This window comes from Phoxinus phoxinus, assembly GCF_949152265.1.
Source record: "Phoxinus phoxinus genome assembly, chromosome: 3".
In the NCBI taxonomy this organism is placed as follows: domain Eukaryota; kingdom Metazoa; phylum Chordata; class Actinopteri; order Cypriniformes; family Leuciscidae; genus Phoxinus; species Phoxinus phoxinus.
The window spans coordinates 26,002,048-26,024,413 of NC_136878.1; the positions used below are offsets into that span (position 1 = coordinate 26,002,048).

At 39.5% G+C, this 22,366-nt stretch overlaps 1 protein-coding gene across 1 annotated transcript; it reads right to left on the reverse strand.

Moving 5' to 3' along the window:
- Positions 1-4,354: 4,354 nt before the first annotated feature.
- golph3a (golgi phosphoprotein 3a) lies at positions 4,355-21,992 on the reverse strand. Its single transcript, XM_079608571.1, has 4 exons — positions 21,301-21,992; positions 9,733-9,864; positions 8,874-8,988; positions 4,355-6,656 (listed from the first exon to the last, which is right to left on the reverse strand). Exons 1-4 carry the CDS (start codon positions 21,514-21,516, stop codon positions 6,232-6,234), a joined length of 888 nt encoding a protein of 295 aa, XP_079464697.1. The 5' UTR covers positions 21,517-21,992; the 3' UTR covers positions 4,355-6,231.
- Positions 21,993-22,366: the final 374 nt, after the last annotated feature.

The following is a 22,366-nucleotide window of genomic DNA, read 5'->3' on the forward strand; positions in this document are numbered from 1 at the left end:
TTATAAGTGTATTTAAACCATTCAATCATACCTTTTTCTTTATGTGCTTTATCGTCCTGCTGGAACATGGATCTTTAATCAAATCCAGAATATGTTGCTTCCACCATCAAGTCTGATAGAGATGTATGATTTTACCAGGGTGTTTGTGGTAAACGTGCTTTGCTTAGACTCCTCTTTAGTCTATTTGATTAAAGGTTTGCTGTACACACACTTTTTCAAAGATGCCCAAACTTTGAAGTGCTAAACAGACATAAGTGAATGAAAACTTCCTGCAAAGTTTTAAATCTGAAAGTGCACCATATATAAAGTTATTGTCTTTCAAAAGTAAGAGTCGACTCAGAGTCAATGAAATTAATAATTTTTCAAACGAGTCATAAGCCGTTTCGTTGTGACGTCAAGACGAAACATTAGCATATTGCCCGCCCACTTATTGCACGCGCAGAGGCTGCGGACGCGGTTAGCTCTCTTCCGAGACGGCGACACCGCTACACCTCTTCCCTTCCCGGCACTACTTCAGCCACGGAAGAAGAAGCGCCGCAGCCTACGGCAGCCTGAGCGGATGGAAGTAAGCGAGCCCACGCCGGCCGAGTCCCCGCGTGCCTCGCTGTCTCCCTCTCAGTCTCCATCGCCGGTCCTGTTCACCCAGGCAGACCAGCGCCCCTCCGACCGAGCGGCGGGTCTTGTCTCCTTTAGCGGATCGGGCGATGAACAAGACAACAGCCTCTCCATCGGCACATCTGAGGAAGAGTGGTCGGGCTCCATCGATTTCACAGTCTGGTGCTAGCGCTGAAGCTACCAGGACAAACTCGGACGCCGAGATGCTGTGCATCCTCACCGCGGCCGGTTCAGACCTCGGTCTCAAATGGACCTCGCCCGAGGAACCGCCCAGGAGTCAGCTGGATGGATGGTTTTTGCCAGGTCGCCAGCACCCCCGTCACAAGCTCACTCCCTTCTTACCCGAGGTCCACGAGGAACTCACAAAGTCTTAGCACGCGCCTTATTCAGCACGCACGAGCGCTTCTACCTCTGCCTCGCTCTCCTCCGTTGACGGCGCTGCAGAAAAAGGGTATGAGAAGCTACCACCGCTAGAGGAAGCAGTCGCCGCGCATCTGTGCCCGCCCAATGTTGCTGGCTGGAGAGCTAGAGCGGTGCACCCCTCAAAGCCTTGCCGTAACACTTCAGCCCTCGCTGGACGCGCGTTCTCCGCTTCCAGTCAGGCTGCATCGGCTCAACACACCATGGCGGTGTTGCAAGTGTGTCAGGCCAAACTTCTCCAAGCTATGGACGAGTCTGGCCCGAACCCTGAAACGTTCCATGACCTGCGCAGCGCTACGGATCTACCCCTCCACGCTACCAAGGCTTGTCGTGCTTGAGCGCCACCTGTGGCTGAACCTCACAGACATCAAGGAAGCGAACAGAATGGCGTTCCTCGCTTACCCGATCTCTAGCACCAGTCTCTTTGGCCCAGCTGTGAAGGGATTCTACGAAAGGTTCATGAAGCACAGAAGTCTTTGCAAGCCATGAAGCACTTCCTGCCGTCTCTGCGAGACGCTCCAGTTCTGCCTCAAGCCACCACAAGAGCGTGCCGCCTTCTCGACCAGCGAAACCGGCGCCTCAGGTTCCTCAACCCTGCCCTGCGGCTGATACCCGCCATCGCTCAAGGTCAGCTAAGCGCTACCCACCGCCTCAGCGCCAAGCTCCCCGAACCCGCATCACACTGGACTCCGTGCCGCCGAAGCCCTCCTAGCCAGCGGAGGGAAAAGAGAGGGTACGAGTCCCGCTCTAGCCGGACCGCCCTCGAAAAGAGCACATCTAGGTCTCGCAGCTCCCTGTTTAGCTCAGGCGGCTGGAAACCTTCATACTGTAGTCAATGGGTCTGTTGCACTGCACGCGCCCCTACAAACAAACGCTGTTTTCACAGCGAACCCAATAAAGCACATAAAGAGTATGTTTCAAACACACAACACATGGCTAATCGATCCTCCTTTGCTAGGTGGCCCCCAACCCAGTGTTCACTCTATCTCTATGTCACACAAAAGAGAAAATGTGCACAAAACACAACACAAGGGTATTAGGTCCCCCCATGTTAGGTGGTCCAGCAGCCCCAATGTATATTCAATGCCTAGCCACATGGGCCCAGGCCTGGCAAGCCATCCCTGAAGTTTCAAACTGGGTTTTGAACATTATAAAGCGAGGCTACTTGCTCCAATTCGCTCGCAGACCCCCGCGTTTTCAGGCGGTCATCGAGACCTCGGTGAGAGGCAACGACTCACGTGCTTCGCACCGAAGTGCAAAATCTGCTAGCAAAAGGGGCGATAGAATTAGTCTTCTCCGCGCTAAGTCAGTCAGGGTTTTACAGCCGTTATTTTCTTGTTCCAAAGAAAGACGGTGGAACTCACCCCATTCTAGATCTGAGACATTTGAACAAAGCTCTCATGAGACGGCCGTTCAGAATGATAACTACCAGACAAATCCTTGTGCAGATTCGCCCGGGGGACTGTTTTTTTACGGTGGACCTGAAAGATGCTTACTTCATCCCCATATACCGATTTCATCACTGTCTCCTCTCCACCAGTAAGCTGGTGTGTGGTGGGCATTCTGGCGCAATATGGCTGCTGTCGCATCATCCAAGTGGATGCTGCACATTGGTGGTAGTTGAGGAGATTATACAACATATATTTTACAACATTGCCTAGTTCTTATCTCTCATGGGACTCTGAGATGAAAACAGGAGCCAGTATCACATTTGCGGCTTACTTAATTCAGCATTGGTTTAAGCAATTATTGCAAGCCTGTCAATCAGATTAACCACATTTTCATGAAGTTATGAATCAATTTTCTGAGAAAGTTACATAGTAATCCTGTCAGCTAACAGGGTGAGCTGTGTGTGTGTTTTTTTTTTATATATCAGCAGAGACTGCTTTTTAATAAGTCAACATAATCACACACTTCCAAGCCTCACCATTTCCAAGTGAGTTTATGCATGTCAAGTGCTTTCCCTTTAAGGAAAAGACAGAATTTTACATAACTATGAGTCATCATTGACAATACCAGAGAAACATGTTTCAACCATATTGAAGGATGAAGGTGTTATGCTCGCTTCTGACCCTTTGGCTGAGCATTTTCTTTCAGCGTTAAGAGATGAGCTCAGCTGAGATGTTAATGCAGTGAGGCTATTGCGTAGGCAGACACGGTACAACCTTCCACCACAGCTGGCCAAACGTCTGCAGAAACCAGACAGTACACCAGGCCAGGCACAAGAATAGACCAGACTCAACAACAATATATTGTTTGTAAACAAACATCCACTGCTATAGGAAAAATACCACTCAAAGACTTATTGAAAAATGACCAAATGAGAAGTGTGTGTAAATACAAGAACCCTGACGTAAGAGAAACCCTGCTCACAAAACAGTGTAATAAATCTGTTTACTCTCAACAGGGTAAACACAAACTCATTCTCAATAAGCGTTTCAGCTTTGGGTTTTTATTTTTCTAGTATTATAGCAATTATTTTTTTCATGGTATGGAATGAAATTAAACTGTCAGCAAGCCAACACCTCAACTTAAATAGCTTAAATGCTCATTAGTGGTTGTATAAAGTAGTTATACGAAAAGTGTTACTCAGCAGTATAACTAACAAGTTTCAAATGCTTAACTTTAAGAGTAAATACAGCTGTCCTTCAGAGAATATGCATAATGCAGAGACCAACTGTAGTATGACATGGAGTAAGGTGAGCTGCAATCACTTTGTCTCCACTATCGTTCAAAGTTTGGGGTCAGTTTTTAAAGAAATTGATATCTTTATTCAGTGAAGGTGCAATAACTTTCTATTAATCAATGAACCCTGAAAAAAAAGTATCATGGTATAATCATGGCTTTCACCATTGATAATAATACGTAATGTTTCTTGAGCATCAAATCAGCATATTAGATATGATTTCTGAAGGATTGTAACACTGAAGACTGGCTTTGAAAATTCAGCTTTGCCGTCATAGGAATGCATTACATTTTAATTGAATATACTAACATAGAGTTATATTAAATAGTAAATATATTTCACAATATTGCTGTATTTTTGATCAAATAAATGCAGCTTGGTGAGAATGTGACTTCAAAAAAGCCTAATGACTCAACTTTTGAATGGTAGTGCATGTCTGTTAGTCAGATAACAGAGGAAAAAAACTAAAGATTGTTTTTTACAAAAAATGTATTCATGTGAAAGACATTGTGTACACATTTTACATTTCTGAATTTGTCTCCTATATGTGAGAAATAAAACAAAAACGCCATGTAACTAATCTGATGCATCAAAAGTAGCACTTTTTCACAAAATAAATAACAGATGATGTTTGAGGCACTTTCAAGACCATAGTTTATTTCATTGTAATAAGAAAGTATATACATTGGGGTCCCTTTATAGTGAGTCCTAAAGCTACACACATTATCTTAATTGTCTTTTACTCGGAGACACTTTTCAGACAAGTGAAAATCCCATAGGACGACTCTTCCAAACAATTGGTGGATTTCCCAGACCATCGCTACATACAATTAACTATTGTGAAGCAAGCATTTAGCATCGTAGTGAAGAAAACAAAGAACAACCCATAAGCATGTTGATTTAAATTATTGCTATAAAACTGAATAAAAATCAGCATAATGACAAAAAAAACAACAACATAGAATATGGTGATTGAATGAAGGCTTTCTCAAAAGATTTTCATAGCGTAAAAACAAAATTAAGACATGCTTGTGTAAGCTTTTACATGCCAGGCAAAATGAACAGGTTTGATACAGAGTTTGCTCATGTGGTAAGAAGCATGATTACATAAGAAACTATATACAGATTTAACTAGATTGTGACAGAATGCAATGTCAATCAGCAAATGATAATAAAATACTATCAAAAATATACTGACTTGAGAAAATGGTGGAATCTGCTCTTACATATAAAAGTCACATTATAAAGTCTATATATATATATATATATATATATTTTTTTTTTTACCCTATGTTTGTTTAGAAGTTTGAGTACATTAATTAAACCATTTGACATTCAAAACCATTTCCATAAAACATCTCTTAAAACCTTGAGGACTTGCCCTTACCTCTACATAAATCAATAGAAAAATATTAAAAAGAAAATGAAGCTGTATGCCATACAGATGTTTTTTTTATTTGCAGGGAGGACACAGATTCCTTTATTAAACTCTTGTGGTCCTCAAATTAGTTTCTGATAAGCAAATACAAAGGGTATGAAGACTACCGAGCAACCAAGTAACAAACGCTTTCTGAATCTAGCTCCATTAATGCCAGCCACGTCACAAATAGCTACAGTACATCCTGCACCTAGAGAGCTATGCATCCTGTAACCAATCTCAGGCACATAAAAGTATTGGAAATTCATAAGTAACAGAAGAGAAAGCTAATGAGGAGTCACAACAATAAATGTGTGAAGAGGTAGAGTTTGAAGCATTCGTGGGGTGTTTATGGACCAAACGGAAGGAATCGCAATGGTACAGCGGTCATAAAAGATTGCTGATAATCCACCCAGTAAATATACTTGACAGGTCCTCTAACAGCCTGAACTTTGTTTTGTTTTTTCAGTCGTGTGAATGCGAAGCTGCTAGCGCTAGCACACTTGCCACAAACCACTAAAATGTTATCACATCAGGATTCAGTCCTTGATTACCTTTTTGGTATCTTTTCAGGCCCTATTATTAGTATGAAAACAAATTTTGACAACAAATTGAAATTAAAAATATGATACACGGCAGTGTACTTTATTTTCTTAAGTATCTGTTGTGTCTTACCATACGCAGATACTGCTTTGGCGTACACACAAAGCTTATGTCACAATGAATCTATTCCAATTAAATGTATGAAACTGATGACAAAATATTGTAAGATCTGTGAGGTACCCAACATGGATGTCCAGGCAAGAAAACAATGAAAAACAGGCCGTTTTGAGCAGCAATGCAAAATGTAAATGTTCCAAGAGTCTATGGTGAGAAAGTACCCAATTGCATTCAAATGAACAAACGATTAAAGGACGACAAAATACACCGGTCAAACAAAAGAGAGAAACCCAATGATAGATCTTGCAGAGAGAGAGCAGGGAGGAAGGGAGATATCTACAAGGAAAGAAAACCAAGACTCCGTTTTGATGCACCAGGTCAACCACTTCTCAAACCTGATTTGACCAGTCCAACCGTTTTATTTTCCATTGCTTCATTTGGTGAAGGCGGCCACCACAGCCCACAGCAGCTCATTGGTGTTGTTCTTCATGCTCTCGCCCTCGGGCTCCAGGTCCAGCAGCTGCCGTACTCTCTTCATGGCCAGATCGTACTGGTCATCCAGAAGCGGGGCAAACGCGTTCTCTAGTACATCAGAGGAATGGGCTAGGAATATAAGGGCCAGAATGCGCTTGTCCATTCGCTGAGGGTCGTTCACCCACTTGTCCAGCACGGCCTCCTGCACCTTCTTAATAAGGCGCTGCTTAATGTTATTATTGGTAAGGGGGTGTGTAGTCATGTCGAACAAAAGGAAGTTTTGTTTCTCTGTTGTCAGGACGCCCTTCTCTACGAGATTCTTGGCCAGGCGCTCTCGGACGTTACGCAGCTGATAGTGAAGCTTCAGCGGGTTCCATGTCTCGCCTGCAAAAGACAAGCACTTTTAGCGCCAGACATCAACTAACATTCACTTTATTTGACAAGGACAGAGATCGAACCAATCTATCGGATTCAATATGACTAGATACTAGTAGAGGGTTTCTTTCCTAGATTTGTGATATATGATTATCTTTTTTTTATATATATAAAAAAAGGCTACAACTTACAATACCAAAAAGTATCACGGAAATAATAAAAACTGACAGAAAAGGTACTGTGGCAGCCGTTAAAAAGTCTGGCGTAAGAGGTACAGCTCCCCTAAGGCCTGTATATTTGAGACATTTCAGGATCAAATCAGGCCAGTTTGCACCTTGTGCAGTTGCTGCCAAAATGTATTACATTTATTTTAGGAATTAGGAGTTTTTAGGAATGTATCAAACCAGAAATGTAAATAAAGATTTCATCACTCCTTTGACAACAGCAGCACAAGGTGAGTTCAGAAGAAAGATATGAGTGCATTACTCGAATGGACTTCACTATTCTTAAAAATGCTATTTTCTATTCTGTTTAATGGCACAGCTGTTAGACATAAGTCTATAATTAACTCATAATTATTATTATTATAAATGAAGGGTTGCACCATAATTCTAATTCTAGTCAATATCAGTAAGCTGTTATTTATTTTATTAGGGCCAATAACCGATAAACGGTTAATATAATAATTCTACATTATATTGTGTTTAAATAAAATAAACACTAAGAAAAAAAAAGGTATTTAAATGCCAGTGTATTTAGGCATAACAATATTAAGTGAACTGTATGGAAAAAAGGATATTCATTTTGAGAATGATTAAATTGAACAGTGTCATTACATTTATTAGTGCTTTTATTGATTAATTGAGCATTAGATGACAGCAAAGGTAATCTAAAAGTAAAAACAGGGATACATGAGCATGCACAATTAAAGGGAATGGACATAGAAGTCAATGGCTACCGTCAACTGTCTGGTTACCTAAAAATATTTTATTTTGTGTTCAACAGAGGAAAGAAATTCATACAGGTTTGGAACAACTTGAGGGTTAGTAAATGACGACAGAATTTTCTGTTTTTGGGTGAACTATCCCTTTAAATATCTAATATCGACCAATACCTATATAAAAAACTACTACCACTAAAAGAAAAAGAAAAATTGTACTGCTATATTGTGCATCCCTATTCTAGTTTTTGGGTAAACACTTTTTTTCAAGAGTATAATCCCATTTATAGATAGCCGTTCCTACAGGCTCATTACATTATTAATAGTTGAATATGTTTTTGTCTAGATTTCCGCCGTTTTGAGTCTTTCACAAGTTTCAGACAGGAATCTTGAATGCAGAAGTCATGCTAGAGTCCCTTGAGCGAGTACCACCAGCTCAGTTGGTCATCTCCTGTGCTGACGCAGAGAAGCACAGACAGCACAGGATCGAAGCAGGCTGTGCTCGAGCATTTGCTAGTCATCAGCCTGCAGTAATTTATGGCTCTGATCTAATTCTGAGCACATTTTTATACTCTCTCTAAACGAGAATGGCAGCTCCTTCTCTCAGGCGCTTTGATCTCACCCTTTGACCCTTCGGCTCTCCATACTGAGCTCATTGCCACAGTAGGTACCAGAAATCTCTCTCGATCATTGGACGAAAAGCAAGTCTGGATCCAGATGTTGTATGCGCACCAGGCACAGTATATTTAGCAGGTAGCAATTGTTAAAATGGTTCAATTTAATACAATTTCATGTAATTAAAATATTGTTCAAAATATTTGTAATACTTTTATTCAGAAAGCATGCATTAAATGAATCAAAGGTGACAGTAGAATTATTTCGGAAGGATCATGTGACACTGACGACTCTGATGGCAAAGCTGAATTTTCAGCAGCCATCATTACAGGAATAAATTGCATTTTTTAAATAGCAAATAATTATTTTACATTGTAATGGTAGTTCACAATATTACAGTTTTTACTGTATTGTATATCAAACAAATGCAGCCATAGTGAGCTTTAGAGACTTCTTTCAAAAACATTTTAAAAACCTTACGACCCGAACTTTTGGACAGCAGTATAATACAATCAATAAATAACCACTATAAATAATAAATAAAAGTTTACATTTTTAGAGTGTAAGCGGTTACATAGTAATATTTATACTGTTCTCTAAAGCCAAGGTATGGTTTTACTGAAGTAATTAGGGGAAAAAATTCAGATCTCAAATGATCTGTGGCAACTCACCACTGAGCAACTCTATCCAGCTCTGCACGGTTTCGGGCGGTTGAGTGTCTTTTATGTGTTTTAGAGCCTCGTCCAACATCACGTCCCCAGTTGGAGCATCAGACTTACATATAATCTAAGAAAAAGGAAAGGAGAAACGTCACTGAACACATTTAAACATTATACTGCACAAAAGCACCACTGACATCAAGGCAGAGAAATCATGAGGGTATAATAATATGAAGGAGATGAACTACTTCAACTGAAGACCAAAGAGTTTTAATTCCTGTATTAAATCTAATGCATTTTCCAGGGATACATCTGAGCCCGGTTTAATAATAAAAGTTCTCACTTCCAACAGCCAACACCAACCGCAAAAAGTGGCCTCCTGACACACAATTAATATCGAAGTGCTCCCTCTTGTGGTAGAAACTGTCCTACACAACTGTAAATGTAATGACACCCGAGTGCTGAATTCTACAAGCACATAAAGAATATATCATCTGAATTTGTTCAGTCCAGCTGTGTTTGTAGAAACCTGTGCAACTGAACCTGTACCCTCAGTATAGCCTAATACATCTGAAATGTTTAAATGATGTGCTGGGAGGATATTTTTGAAAAACATGTCTCTGCGTTCTCTTTTTAGTCCATACAACTAAAGCCAATGGAATTCCGACATCCTTTAAAATATCTTCTTGTAAAAAGTCACACAAGTTTGGAACAACATGAGAGCGAGTAAAAGATGACAGCATTTTTGTTTTCGCGTGAACTAACTCTTTAAATGTGTGTATCAAGTGAGCACAGCTGAAGGAAGCATCCAAAACAGGAAGCCTCTTCCTATCGTATGATCATTTCCAGCGTGCAGAACAGTTTGTCTTACCTTCCGGGTAAGCAGGCTTTTCCTCCTCATGCCACAGGCCTCCAGCTGCAGTCTCCCTCGTAAGGCCAGCTCAATGAGCATGCAGCCCCGCAGGCCTGATGAAATGCAGTCATTCCAGAAGGAGGTGTAGCCCTTGCACATTAACAAAACCAAGAAAGTCAGTACAAATGCCCCATCAAGGTTCAGACAGAGCTTCAATGCAGCTATGCAACTTCCATCCAAATGGTTTGTAAACAAAGAAACATTTTCTAAACAGTTTACAGATGACTCGAAATGATAAACAGTAAACACTGCTAATATGGACTCCAGTTGTTTTGTGTGAAGACCCATCATCACACAAGGATCTAATTTTTGTCTGCACATATAAGACACAAATCCTAGAAATAGCTTTATTGTAATTTGTGAAAAAAAATACTATTTCAAATGTGAATTTAACAAATAATTAATTGCAGTATAACCATGTATTACCATAACCATGTTATCGCACAAAGTCACCGTTTTCACAAATTCACGTTTTTGTAGTTTGCACGGAGAAAATAACGGTATCATTTTCAAAAACTTGCACTTTGAAACCTGTTTTCAAAGGTTTGCATTGCAGGCTCCCAAAACGTTGTTGGCGTGTAAATGAATGGCCAAAACGCATAAACAGTTTTACTTTTTTAGTTAAAAATGGTGTCGTGTAAACAGCTCCTTAGAGTTATCTGAAAACAGTGAACATTTTGTGGTGCTGGTATGGTAAAACGGAAGAGGTTAAAACAATGCCTGTTATTTTAACTTAGTCTAATCAGCTGAAATGAAAATGTATAGTACATACCAGAAAAAGTGTCAAAATAGTAATAATAATAATATTTGATCACACAACTTTTCAAAAAAAGTGATCACACTTTTTCTTTGAAATGCAATTCAGTAAATTTCACCTGCTGTCATGCCAGTTCAACTTCCTGCGGGGTGTGGACAATGAAATTTAAATGTCAATACTTGAACTAAATTTATGAAATAAAATGGGGAATTTTCCCCAACACAGGGATAATTATGATGTTAGTTTTCATTTTGCAGCTCCATCTGCAGCAGTGTCATGTTCAGCAGTGGATGAAGTGAGAGATGGATCCTTCCAGCACTAACAAGGCCTGCTTTGTGAAGGTCCAGCCTCCCTATCCCAGAGGCCACAACCGGGAAACAACAGGCCTCTTTTAAGGCACTGGCAACACAGGCAAGTTTGCTCAGCACATGCAAAACCCCAGAGTGATGCACAGTCAGTAAATAATCAAGCCAATCATTTTGAATACAATCAACAGGAATAATAACGTAATTAATCTTATGTTGTATGTTTAAAGACTTCTAAAAACCGAAATCACATCTAACTTTTGAAATGTCAGTTTCTACAGATAATTTGCTTTAAACTGAAAATCAAGGATGCACCGAAATTTCGGCCGGCAAAAATTATCAGTAAAAAATGGCATTCGTTTTTTGGCCGAAAGGGAAAAAAAGGCAGAAAATATGGCACCCTGCCCCTCCTCTCAGTATTCAGCGATCAGGTTGCACTCTTGTGCAGCATGTTTTGTAGCTTTGCAAGTAGCTCCGCTTCCAAAGATGCACTTTGCTCTGTGTGTGTGCGGATGTGCTCTGCTCTCTACGTTCCGCGTGCTCTTAAAGTCAAAATTTAAGTTTGTTAGCTTTTAGTTTGAATGTGTTAGCCTTGAGGTTATGAATAAACTGGTGTGTTACAAAACAATGACAAAATTTGCATTCACGGATTCGCTTCCATGATGCTGTCAAGTTATGACTGTTCCCTGCTGGAATGATCTGCCTAACTCAGCCAGAGCTGCTGAGTCCGTAGCCATTTTTAAGAAACTGCTGAAGACGTATCTTTTTTTTTCGGCAGCACTTGATCCAGTAATACTAACACTTTCTCCTCTATTCTAACTTAAAAAATTGTGTTAGATTGAACTGTGAAGGGTCATAGCACTTACATACCGGTACTGTTGTCCTACTGCTAGTTTAATTGCTTCTATTGTTCTCATCTGTAAGTCGCTTTGGATAAAATCATCTGCTAAATGTAAATGTAATGTAAATGTATGACTTGCAGTCTAAACTAAAGGCTATTCGCCATTTGAAAAGTAGGAGGAGCCATTCAATATGTCCCGCCTTAGCTTCCTGTTTCAGTGGAAATGATGTCAACCCATCATACAAAGCTTCAAGTTCCACAGCATTTCAATGGGCCTTTAAAGGGATACTCCACCGTTTTTTCATATTAAACTATGTTATTCCCTTAACTAATACGAGTTGATACAAATCTCTCTCGTCTCAGTGCGTGCACTTAATCGCTCTGGTGCGCCGCAACACTTTGATAGCATTTAGCTTAGCCCAGTTCATTCATAGGGACCAAACAGAGATGAAGTTAGAAGCGACCAAACACCTCCCCGTTTTCCCTATTTAAATACAGTTACACGAGTAGTTACACGACCAAGTATGGTGACACAAAATAAAACGTGGTGCTTTTCTAAGCGGGTTAAAAAGGATAACTATAATGTATGGCGGAATAGCACTTGGAGCACTTGGACTCGGCACAGTAATATCATGACAGTAATATCATCAGGAGTGATGATATTACTGCGCCGAGTCGAAGTGCTCCAAGTGCTTCCCTAAGCACTTACCCTTGGGGGAATCCCTGCCGCCAAGTTTATGTGGACAGACCCTCGTTCTCTCGATTTTGACCGAGGGAGCGAGTCTACTTCATATGTACACTTCAGGCACCTATATGTCCCACAATGCAGTACGATTGTGATGTCATATCAGCAGCTCGCACTCTCTCGCTTGCACTTCATTTATCCACACCTGGTCTCCACGGCGACCTCCATTACAAGTGATTAAGGACTTAGGGCGTTCCATTTGAACCTTGCACGAGTTCCGGTTCCGCCAGTAGTGAGCACTCGTGCAACGTAAGCAATGACGCACATCGAGTGAACGAGACGGAGTGAAGTTAGCGTGTGAAGGGCATGACAATTTTGGACTGGAACGCAACCATAGTGTTATACTTTCTGCGTGTGCGAGGGTCCGCGTGATGGCCTATTTTCTGTCCATTTTTTGTTACTTTAAATAAAAGTTTTTTTTTTTTTTATCGTGTTTTTTAAATTCAGATTCAGAAAAATGTGTGATTTTTTTTAATTTAAAAGTCTAATAATAATAAAAAAAAAACTAATTTAAAATAAGACATTAATAATTATTTTAAAAAGATACAAATAATTTTCGGTTTCGGTTTTCGGCCAAGTGCATCCAGAATTTTCGTTTTCGGCCCAGAATGTTAATTTCAGTGCATCCCTAGTGAAATTGTTCGGAACAAAAACAAATATGAGATTCAAGCCATGTGGGTGTGTGTAGTGATGACATACTACACACAAACATGGCATGAATCGCATGTTTCTTTATTTCTAGGACAAGTTCAGCTGATACTGTGCTTGGTTTATTAAAAAATAGCTCATATTAAGAACTACTTTATAGTTTAAAGACCTACTTTTTGGAGAAGTTTGGAAAAGTTTGGAGTCAGTACGATTTTTTTTGTATCTGAAAGAAATGAATACTTTCATTCAGCAAGGATGCATTAAATAAATGAAGTGACATTAAAAAATTGCATACTGTCCTTTCTTCCCAATTGTGATGTATATCCGAGGACTGAAACTAGAACTAGCAAAAAAAAGATATAGGACAGGACTTGATTTTGTCCATTGGGAATTGATTGGATCATTGTGGTTTGCTTTTGCTGTGGCAGGTTAGACAACATTGCTTTCTTTAAACAACACAGCACTCAAACTCAGTAAAGGTTGGTCATGGTTTTCTTGTTGACACTGTGCGCAAGTCCTCTGTCCTGTGAGTACACCAGATGTACTTTGTGCTCTGACAACAACATAAAGCAAGAGTAAGAGCTAAGACACAAGCAGACAGTAATGATAATGGCTCAGTAGGCAAAGGCAGCTGATTAAACATGGCACAGTCAGAACTGTTGGGGAGATGAACCATATAGCCCCTTCATTTACTCCTGAGTTACGTCACAGTAGACCAGTGCTTATTGTAATCACCTTTTTGTTGGGTTCAATCTGGTTAGGCATGCAATCTGGTACAAAAAAAATCAGAAAATGTTCAGGTATGCAGGTCACATTTACCCAAGACTCAAAAGAAAGACAAACAATGGTCACACTTAAAGGATAATTCCGGTATTTAACACCTTGAGTCTATATTGTAGTTTGTTTTGGATGAACAAAAGTGGTGGACAACATTTTTTTGACACTAGCCGCGTTTCCATTACAGATTTGCGCAAATGTTTTGCGCTTTTATCTAAATATCGATACAAAACTATTGCGAAATGACGGCGTTTCCATTAACCGATGTTATGCGACTAAAACGTCCTTTTTTCTCTCGCGATAAAGTCATTCTAAAAATCACGGCAGCGGACGTTGGTTTATATAATCTCACAGCCACCGCATTAGACATTATTATTATTAATGGAGGGAGACGTACGTGTTATCCAAGCATTAATGGCAGGGAAAGACCCTTATATTCCAAACGAAATATAAGGAGTTTCTGGGTGTTTCACCCTCATTTCTGCGCTGAGGTTTTGATTGTGGCATTTCTTTGAAGTTTAGAATCCAGTATTCCTATAGGCTAATTATTGTTTCTTTTATGAATTTAATAAAGAACTCTGTCTCCTATTCCAAACGATCCATGTAGGCTACTTTTGTGTCCATTCATTTTTTCATTTTTAAACCCGTAATTGAAAAACGAAAAATAAACGGTTGTCTTTTTAAAACGCAAAGTTGAACACCACAATTTTAATTTAAACTGGCTACACCAACTGCTGCGCAAAAAAGTAAATATCGACGAATTTTCAGATGTTTGTTTAATGACTTTTTTCCCCTTTATTAAACATGTAAAATATTCACAAATTAATATGGAAAACTTGTCGATTTTACTGGTTTTCTAAGGCCAAATTAGAACCTGGAATTGACATTTTCCCGCAGTGCTGAATAAGAAGAGCCATTAATATTATTAAACTATTGTTTTCTAACTCGGCTAAAAACATCTCCATCTCCGCTGTTAAGCAGATGCTCTTTTAGAGAGAAATGCACCTTTCATACGGATTACTTAATCAGAACAAAACGTATTAGCTTTCGATTCGAATTTGTTCGTTTTAAAGTGGACATTTCAAGCTTTAGCCTACATGTTTCAGTTCTCGCGCTCCAGTTCACGGAGATCATGAAAACGCGCCTGATTGTTTTATTTTATTTTACAAAAGCACAACATTTTCTTGTTATTGTTTACACAAATAAAAGTAGTTACAAATAATGTATTATTATTTTCTGTATGACCAGAAATTATAGAGTAGGCTATATTAAGTTGTTTCACTGTTAATAGGAAAATGCAAGTGTTCACGCCCGCGCCTCCGTGCCACGTAGTGCGCGCTCCACACTCCACACATAGATTAGATAGCCTATGCGTCAAAATATTGTGTTTATTTGTGATAATCTCAGCTCTGTATTATTATTGTCTAACCCGTATTATGAATGACATTTGACGAATTGCTTTGTTCCTTTTTTGGATAAAAGCGTCATCTAAATATGTAGCCTAGTAAATGTTATAATAATGATGATAATTATTATTATTTGCGTACACGGACCCCAAACACACCGCGTCTTCTAAGTCAGGTGACTGTAAATGCGCAAAAACTGTTTCCATTGCAGTTTTGCGAAATATTCCTTTTTCGAATTGGCTGAAAAACCTCCTCATGCGAGCGTAAAAACTTGTTTGCGATAAACGAGAGTTTTTGCGAAATTGACGTGTTTCCATTGAGCGTATTTTCAATTCGCAATTTCAATTTGCGCAATTTGAAGGGTAATGGAAACGCGGCTACTGGTTCCTCTCTCGAGTTTTTGACTATAAAAGAATTGGCCATGGACCCATTTAACATTGGAGTCAATGGCCATGTCCGAAAATGTCATTAAAACAGCCAATAATGTTAGTTTACAAAACTGTGCAACTCACCGAGTGATTAGTGATGTTAGTTGATGTTCCAGAAACAAAAAGTGTTGCGAAATACAGTTTCTGTCGTGTTTTATTCGTCATTTTGTAAAATCCCATTGAATTCTGTTGAAGGACTGAGTGCTCGTTAATATAAATGCGCTACCGGAAACGGAAAGGGGGCTGTTTACATTTGGTCGATGTAGTCTTTTTGCTCGCTTCCGTTTCTCATTAGGCTAGCGAGCAGAGCAACTGTGCTCCGGGAGAGTAAGCGAAATAAACAAACAAAACCTTGAAAATATTGAAAGACGTGACCACTAACCAGTGCAATATGAAGTTGAACTCGACTGTGACCGTGAGTGTCCCGCGAGACATAAACATCAGTTATCGCCATCAAGTGGTCGGGAGTGTGCTAACGCTTCAGATTCAAATATTGAGCGGAAGTTACACGGTTGTGAAGTGTCTGAAAAAATAGTTCCACTATAGCAAAATAAACGGATTGGAATCATATATTGCGACGATATATTGTTTATAATCATCAACGAACACCACTAATCACTCGGTGAGTTTAACAGTTTTGTAAACGAACATTATTGGCTGTTTTAATGACATTTTCGGACATGCCCATTGACTCCAATGTTAAATGGGTCCATGGCCAATTCTTTTATAGTCAAAAACTCGAGAGAGGAACCATTGTCAAAAAAATGTTGTCCACCACTCTTGTTCATCCAAAACAAACTACAATATAGACTCAAGGTGTTAAATACCGGAATTATCCTTTAATTTGAATGGGTCTTTTTCACAAATAGATATACTGTGTAAAATAAACTGTGGTTTAGTTTTAGTTGCTTGTTACTGTAGTAAATACAAGTAATGAGTAATAGAGGCATAGAGGCAAAAATACGAAAATAAATTAATTAAAACCATTAAAGGAGGAATAAGCAATTTCAGAGAGTCTAGCAATAGCAATCTAGTTTTAAGAGTATCCCACCCTCCCTTCAGAGAGCTCTCTCCAAAGCCATGCCTCTTTTTAAAACACATGAAAGCGTAAAGCCAGAGCAGAGTCTGCAAAGCGTCACAAGAGACAGTGTTAAATTACCTCATGTGTCAAAGAACATAACATTACAATAATGAATGTAAACAACTTAGAGCTCTGACTTGTACCACCCGACTGCTGCAGATTCATTTCATCATTGACACATAATTCCGAGGGCGTAAACAGCTCTGAGTAGAACGTCACGGGTTGCTATCTCTTAAAGGGATACTTCACCTCTGGAAAGATGAATGTGTATTTAAAATGGGTAATTTATGCAGTAGAAATGTGAAATTATTTTTTGAATTTTGAGCCTTCTAGACTGAGAAAAGCCAGAAAATGTATTTGTGGCTCATGTGGATGAAAGACAAAAACACCCAGAATGCACTTGCTTCGCTACCCTACGAGGCCACTCCCAAGCCACGCCTACCGGTAAGAGCGCAGTTAAACAACAAGGCTAGGCTACTAGTGAGTCTCTGTGACAAGTCTGCCCGGGATTTCGAGATCGCCAATAATGTCCAGGATTCGGCTTTTGCGTTCTACAGTCGCCATTCATTATGTTTACTATGGCGAGTAGGACGAGACTGACAGCCGCGTGAGAACGACGCGAGGCCGTTGGTGTGATTGCTGATGAGCGGCACCTGTGAGACGCACCGGTCTCGTATCTCTCATGGATGAGCGGGAATTTTCTTAGCAATGTTAAAACGCACATTAACCCATCACTTGTTTACCGTTCATAGCTTGACACTAATTGTACGTTCTGTCAGTGAGATCCCACCCTCTATGGGCGGGTTGAAAACATGCGGATCTAGCACCTTCTACTGGCTGTAGTTTTTAGCCTCTGGCCAAAAAAGCCTCCAATGACGCAAAATGACGATTTTTGCGTCATCGGAGGATTTTTTACAGACAAAAAAGGTTGATTTTTTTTTCTTTGTTTAAGAAAATGTATTTGTTGTTTATTTGCTTTATAATAGGCAAACTGCCCTTAAACAAAAAATATCAGTAGCCATTTGAAATTAGAGGCAACCACTGAATTTTAATTTGCAAGCAATCTATTTCAAGCAAAAACAGAATGGTCCGACTTTAGATTTGCGAAATTATGTTACATTAGACACCTGCACAACACAAAAACAGCATACGGAAAAGTCCCCATTCAGTCCAAAAATTCAGTCCATTTTAAATTCTGATTTTGGCCGCATCTCAATTCTCAAATGGGTCAAAACATAGATATATTACCTATGAAGTTCAAGTAACGTTAAATGCGCTAGAAATACGCGCTCATTCAAGGATGTGCATTTATTGCATGGACGGAGAAACACAGACACCTGCAGGATTTCATCTGACGGCACATAAGCATGTTATAATCTGTTCCAGAGCAACGGCACCGCAGAACGAGTGTAGCCTTTATATCTATAACATTAGACGTTTTTAAATCTGAAAACTCCAAAAAGCAACGAAATTGTCAGACATCCATTAGTGCATGTTCACAGATGAAAACAACTGGAATACAGCGCTGGCTGTTCTCTCGAACGATACTCGACGACAACGGCGGAATCCAAAGCCGTGAGCTAGGTAATGGGTGTATTAAATTAACGTTATATGAAATAATCCCGAAAAAAAGCACAAACACGGCAGAGATGGCAAGTTCAGCAGCTGGAATTTGCTGAGGTGAAGTGACGGCTAACCGGCTAGCATTTACATCAGCGGGAATCCACCTGTCACTCAAAAGTGGACACACCCTTAATTTAGCAGAACTTTAAATATTAATCAACTAAACGGGTGAGTTATAAAAAAATGGACCCCCCTCTCAGTTGTTATGAAGGGCAAAATTAGCTGTATAGACCAAAGCCACAGAGAGAACCAGGCTGTAAACATGTGTTTTTCTGCTGTAAAGTTGGGCATTTTAACATGGGGGAGATACAGATTTGACTCCCTTCTGCAGCCAGCCTCAAGCGGCCAGTCGACGAATTGCCGTTTAATTCACTTCCGTGTTGGTTTCAAGAGAGAGACAGGGAGGTTGCCGCTTGGTACTGACGCCTTTCCACGGTTAAAACAACATTCCTTATATTCATTCATCTTTATTTGATGCTATAAATTAACTAGAAGGAAGAGATGATCGGTTCACGTCATGTCAGACACATTAAAGAGCCACAAAACGGTAATTATTGTTACATTTTTTTTTTTTTTTTTTTTTTAATGACCAAATTTTAAAGGTGAGACTTTGTATAATATCAAAAGTAACCTGGTCTGTCCTGTCTGTCAGCGCGTTGTCAGTGTCCTCTCTGCTCCGCAATGTATTTTTCACTGCGTGAGAACATGGTGTGGCGTGAGAGCGGCGTAGCTTGTCGGACATAGTGACAGTAACTAAAGGGTAAAAGACTAAAAGTCTTTGCGAACGGTCAATTGAGCATGATACCGAAAAAAAAATCCCAAAGGTCCAAAATACATTTCATTTATTTTCTTTCTTTTGACTTTGGGATGAAATATGACCCAGACATGTTTCCGACAGGTTCTGTGAGATTCTCCCATAATAAAGCAACAGGACCAATAGCCAGAATATATTACAATTTTACTGAATATTTAGTTGACAATGTTTCAACTTCTACATTTGCCAACCATAAGCATGAGCAAACTGTAGACCTGGAAGTTGGAACATGCTATGTTAATCCATTTATCCTTTCTGCAACTTTCCATACAGATAAGCAAATCTTAGTGAGGCCTCGACATGATATTCAATGACTGAAAACGGCAGTAATCTAAAACCCAAAGAAAAGCTTTGTGACAGGAATGCTCCCTATGGATTTAAAAACCTTGTGTATTGTTCTTTGGCAAAACAGTGTATTGTTGTTAAAAACACAAGGAAGACTTCTGCAAAACTAATATACTGAACAAAATGTACATCCGCATGACACTTCCAGGATCAACGTAAGATGTTGAACTGATCATGAACATCTTAACATGACAACAGGGAAAGACACTATATCCATCTAAAAGTCAATTAGTTAGAAATCTCTGTTGTGGAAAAATGACAATGATTCCAGGATTGAGAGGCCAAGATCTTTTTTTTTTAACAATTTGATTGCAGTGTGTTCTACAAATGTATTGACAGTGTCTCAGTAATTCAATATGAATGAGCTGTAAAGAGAGGTGTCTTCAGTAACACTGCCCTGTCAAATGCTTGCTCAACCTAAATCTAACTACAAAGACCAGACAATGAGCTAGGTACAATTCACTACCTACTATAAACCTTAATTAAAGGTCGGTCAAAACACCAAACTGGCTAATTTTAGGTGCTTTGCCTCTTTCCTTATTAAGGACAGTCATATTTGTTAAAATTGTACACACAAAATACTTATGACCTTCCCTCTTACAATGAAGTATTCTACCTTTGTGGCATCTAGGAGTAAAACCAATAAAACCCACATTTAGAAAGTTCTACATTTGTCTGTCTGTTAATTTATAGTTTAACACATGCCAGCTACCCTGGCTATATTCATGGTGAGAAAGAGATTAATAATTCTAAAACTAGATCTGGTCTTACTTTATAAATAAAAAAATCAAGAGTCAACTGAAAACGAAGAGCTTACAACTGATATTATATAGTACATACTGTACACTTGTCTATTAGTAAGTAAAACAAAAGGAAGAGAGATGTTAAGTTATTACTTTAAAACAAAATTTTTATCCATAACTATATTCTCTAATTTAAAGTAAAAATGGCTTGACATTTGGCAGTCCAAACAAATGATTTCATGGAGTTTAAAACCACTTTGGATGTTTTCCTTATTGTTGATTTGATATGTCAACTCAGTAGTATTAGAGGTTTCAAGTTTAGGGTCCGCATCAAAAGGCAAACTATATAAAAAAGTCAAATAAACATTGGATCTGTCCAAAACACTTTTTGTTGTGAGTTTGGATTTACATGCTTTGTTAGAATGTGTACAACGTGGGTGACTAGTGACTACTAGTGACAATAATCTCAGTGGGCGATGAAGGCATTTCAACTATATTAGGCTAATTCATCCTGCAATTATACATCTTAATAATAAACAACTGCTTCACATTTTAGTTTCTAAAAGCAGCAATGTAGCCTATCTGAAACCATCATACTGAGCTTCATGTGGATATGACAAGATATTGTCATAGCATCTTAATGTCACAATGGTTACCATTTGCTATAGGAAACGGTTTATAATTTAAGTATTAGACAGTTAAAGGCATATGTTCTTTACGCAATGTCGATTTGTTTCGACAGTCTGGGTCAAAGAGAGAACACTGGCAGTGCAAGGCAAGCTACAAGCTACATTGCAACACAGCAATATTGTTGTTTGCTTGTTTTGACTCAAAACTTCATAAATTTAGAAAGAAAAAGGAGTAAAAAAAGTAGAAGATTGTTTTCAGTTGCATCTTTCTTTAAAGAGCTCAAATATAAACCATGAAGCACGCGATCGTGGTGAGTGATATTGAGAGATAAGAACAGACAACTAACAGTTAGTAAAAAAATAAAGCAAAACAACAACAACAACCTCGCGGTCTTTCAAGCCCAGGAGCAGAACTTCCTCCATCAGGGTCAGTCTGGTTTCCTTGGCATCGCCGCTGTCGTCGTTCTCCTGCTCGTCTCCTCGGCGGGGCTCGTAGTCCTCGTCGCCGGATCCGCGCTCTCTGTCTGCGGCTGCAGCGCTGCGCGAAGCCTCGGTGCGCCTTTGCACCAGGCCGGAGCTCCGCTGGGTCAAATTACTCATCTCTCAAACACACTAAAACAAAACCTCCTTCCCAGACTCCTGTCTGAGAACAGACTGGATTATTCAGTCCGATGCATAAATGATTCCCGGGGTGAATAAGGGGAATAAAGGTGTGTTTAGGGATTTGTTTTGGAGAGGGGCCCCTCGCGATCCCAGCCGCGGACCGTCGCTGATTCCGTCAGGTTTAATATGGCGACCTGCCGTGACGAGTATCTACAACAGTGGATGTGGCATCTCAACACTCAGGTTGTATCTGAGGAGGTGCACCCCGAGACAGCATTTTCAGTTAGGTAGCACCACCAGAGTTATTATAGTTAACTAAAGCCATTAAAAAACATTTTTGTTACTTAACCCTCTATGGGGCATCGTTTAAAATGACGCGAAGAAAATAGCGTTTTAAAATACAATAATAGTAAACAAATAAAGTAGAGATATTAGCATGTTAGGTCATGCTGTCAAGGCACCTTGGTGATTTCATTTTTAAACTAGAAAATGCATATAAATTCTATTAAAAAAATTATATTACATGGCTTGGTTGAATTCTAATGTAGAATCATATGCGGTCTGTTATTTCTTGATAACGGACTGCTGCTAAGGATAACACCTTTGCAATGAAAAACAGAGCGTTGTCATGGACACGGTGTTCTTTAGGAATCAATACAATAGTTTTAAATCAACTCCTTTTTAAATCAATATTTTGTCTATTGATTTATTTGGTAGACAGCCATGTAATAAGTGGGATAATGTAGAGTGAGGCGGTCCACGGTATTAGCGAATACAACCCCTTCAGGCTGATTCAAGTCCTGATCAGCCTGTCCGGGTTGTATTCGCTATAACAACCGCCTCACTC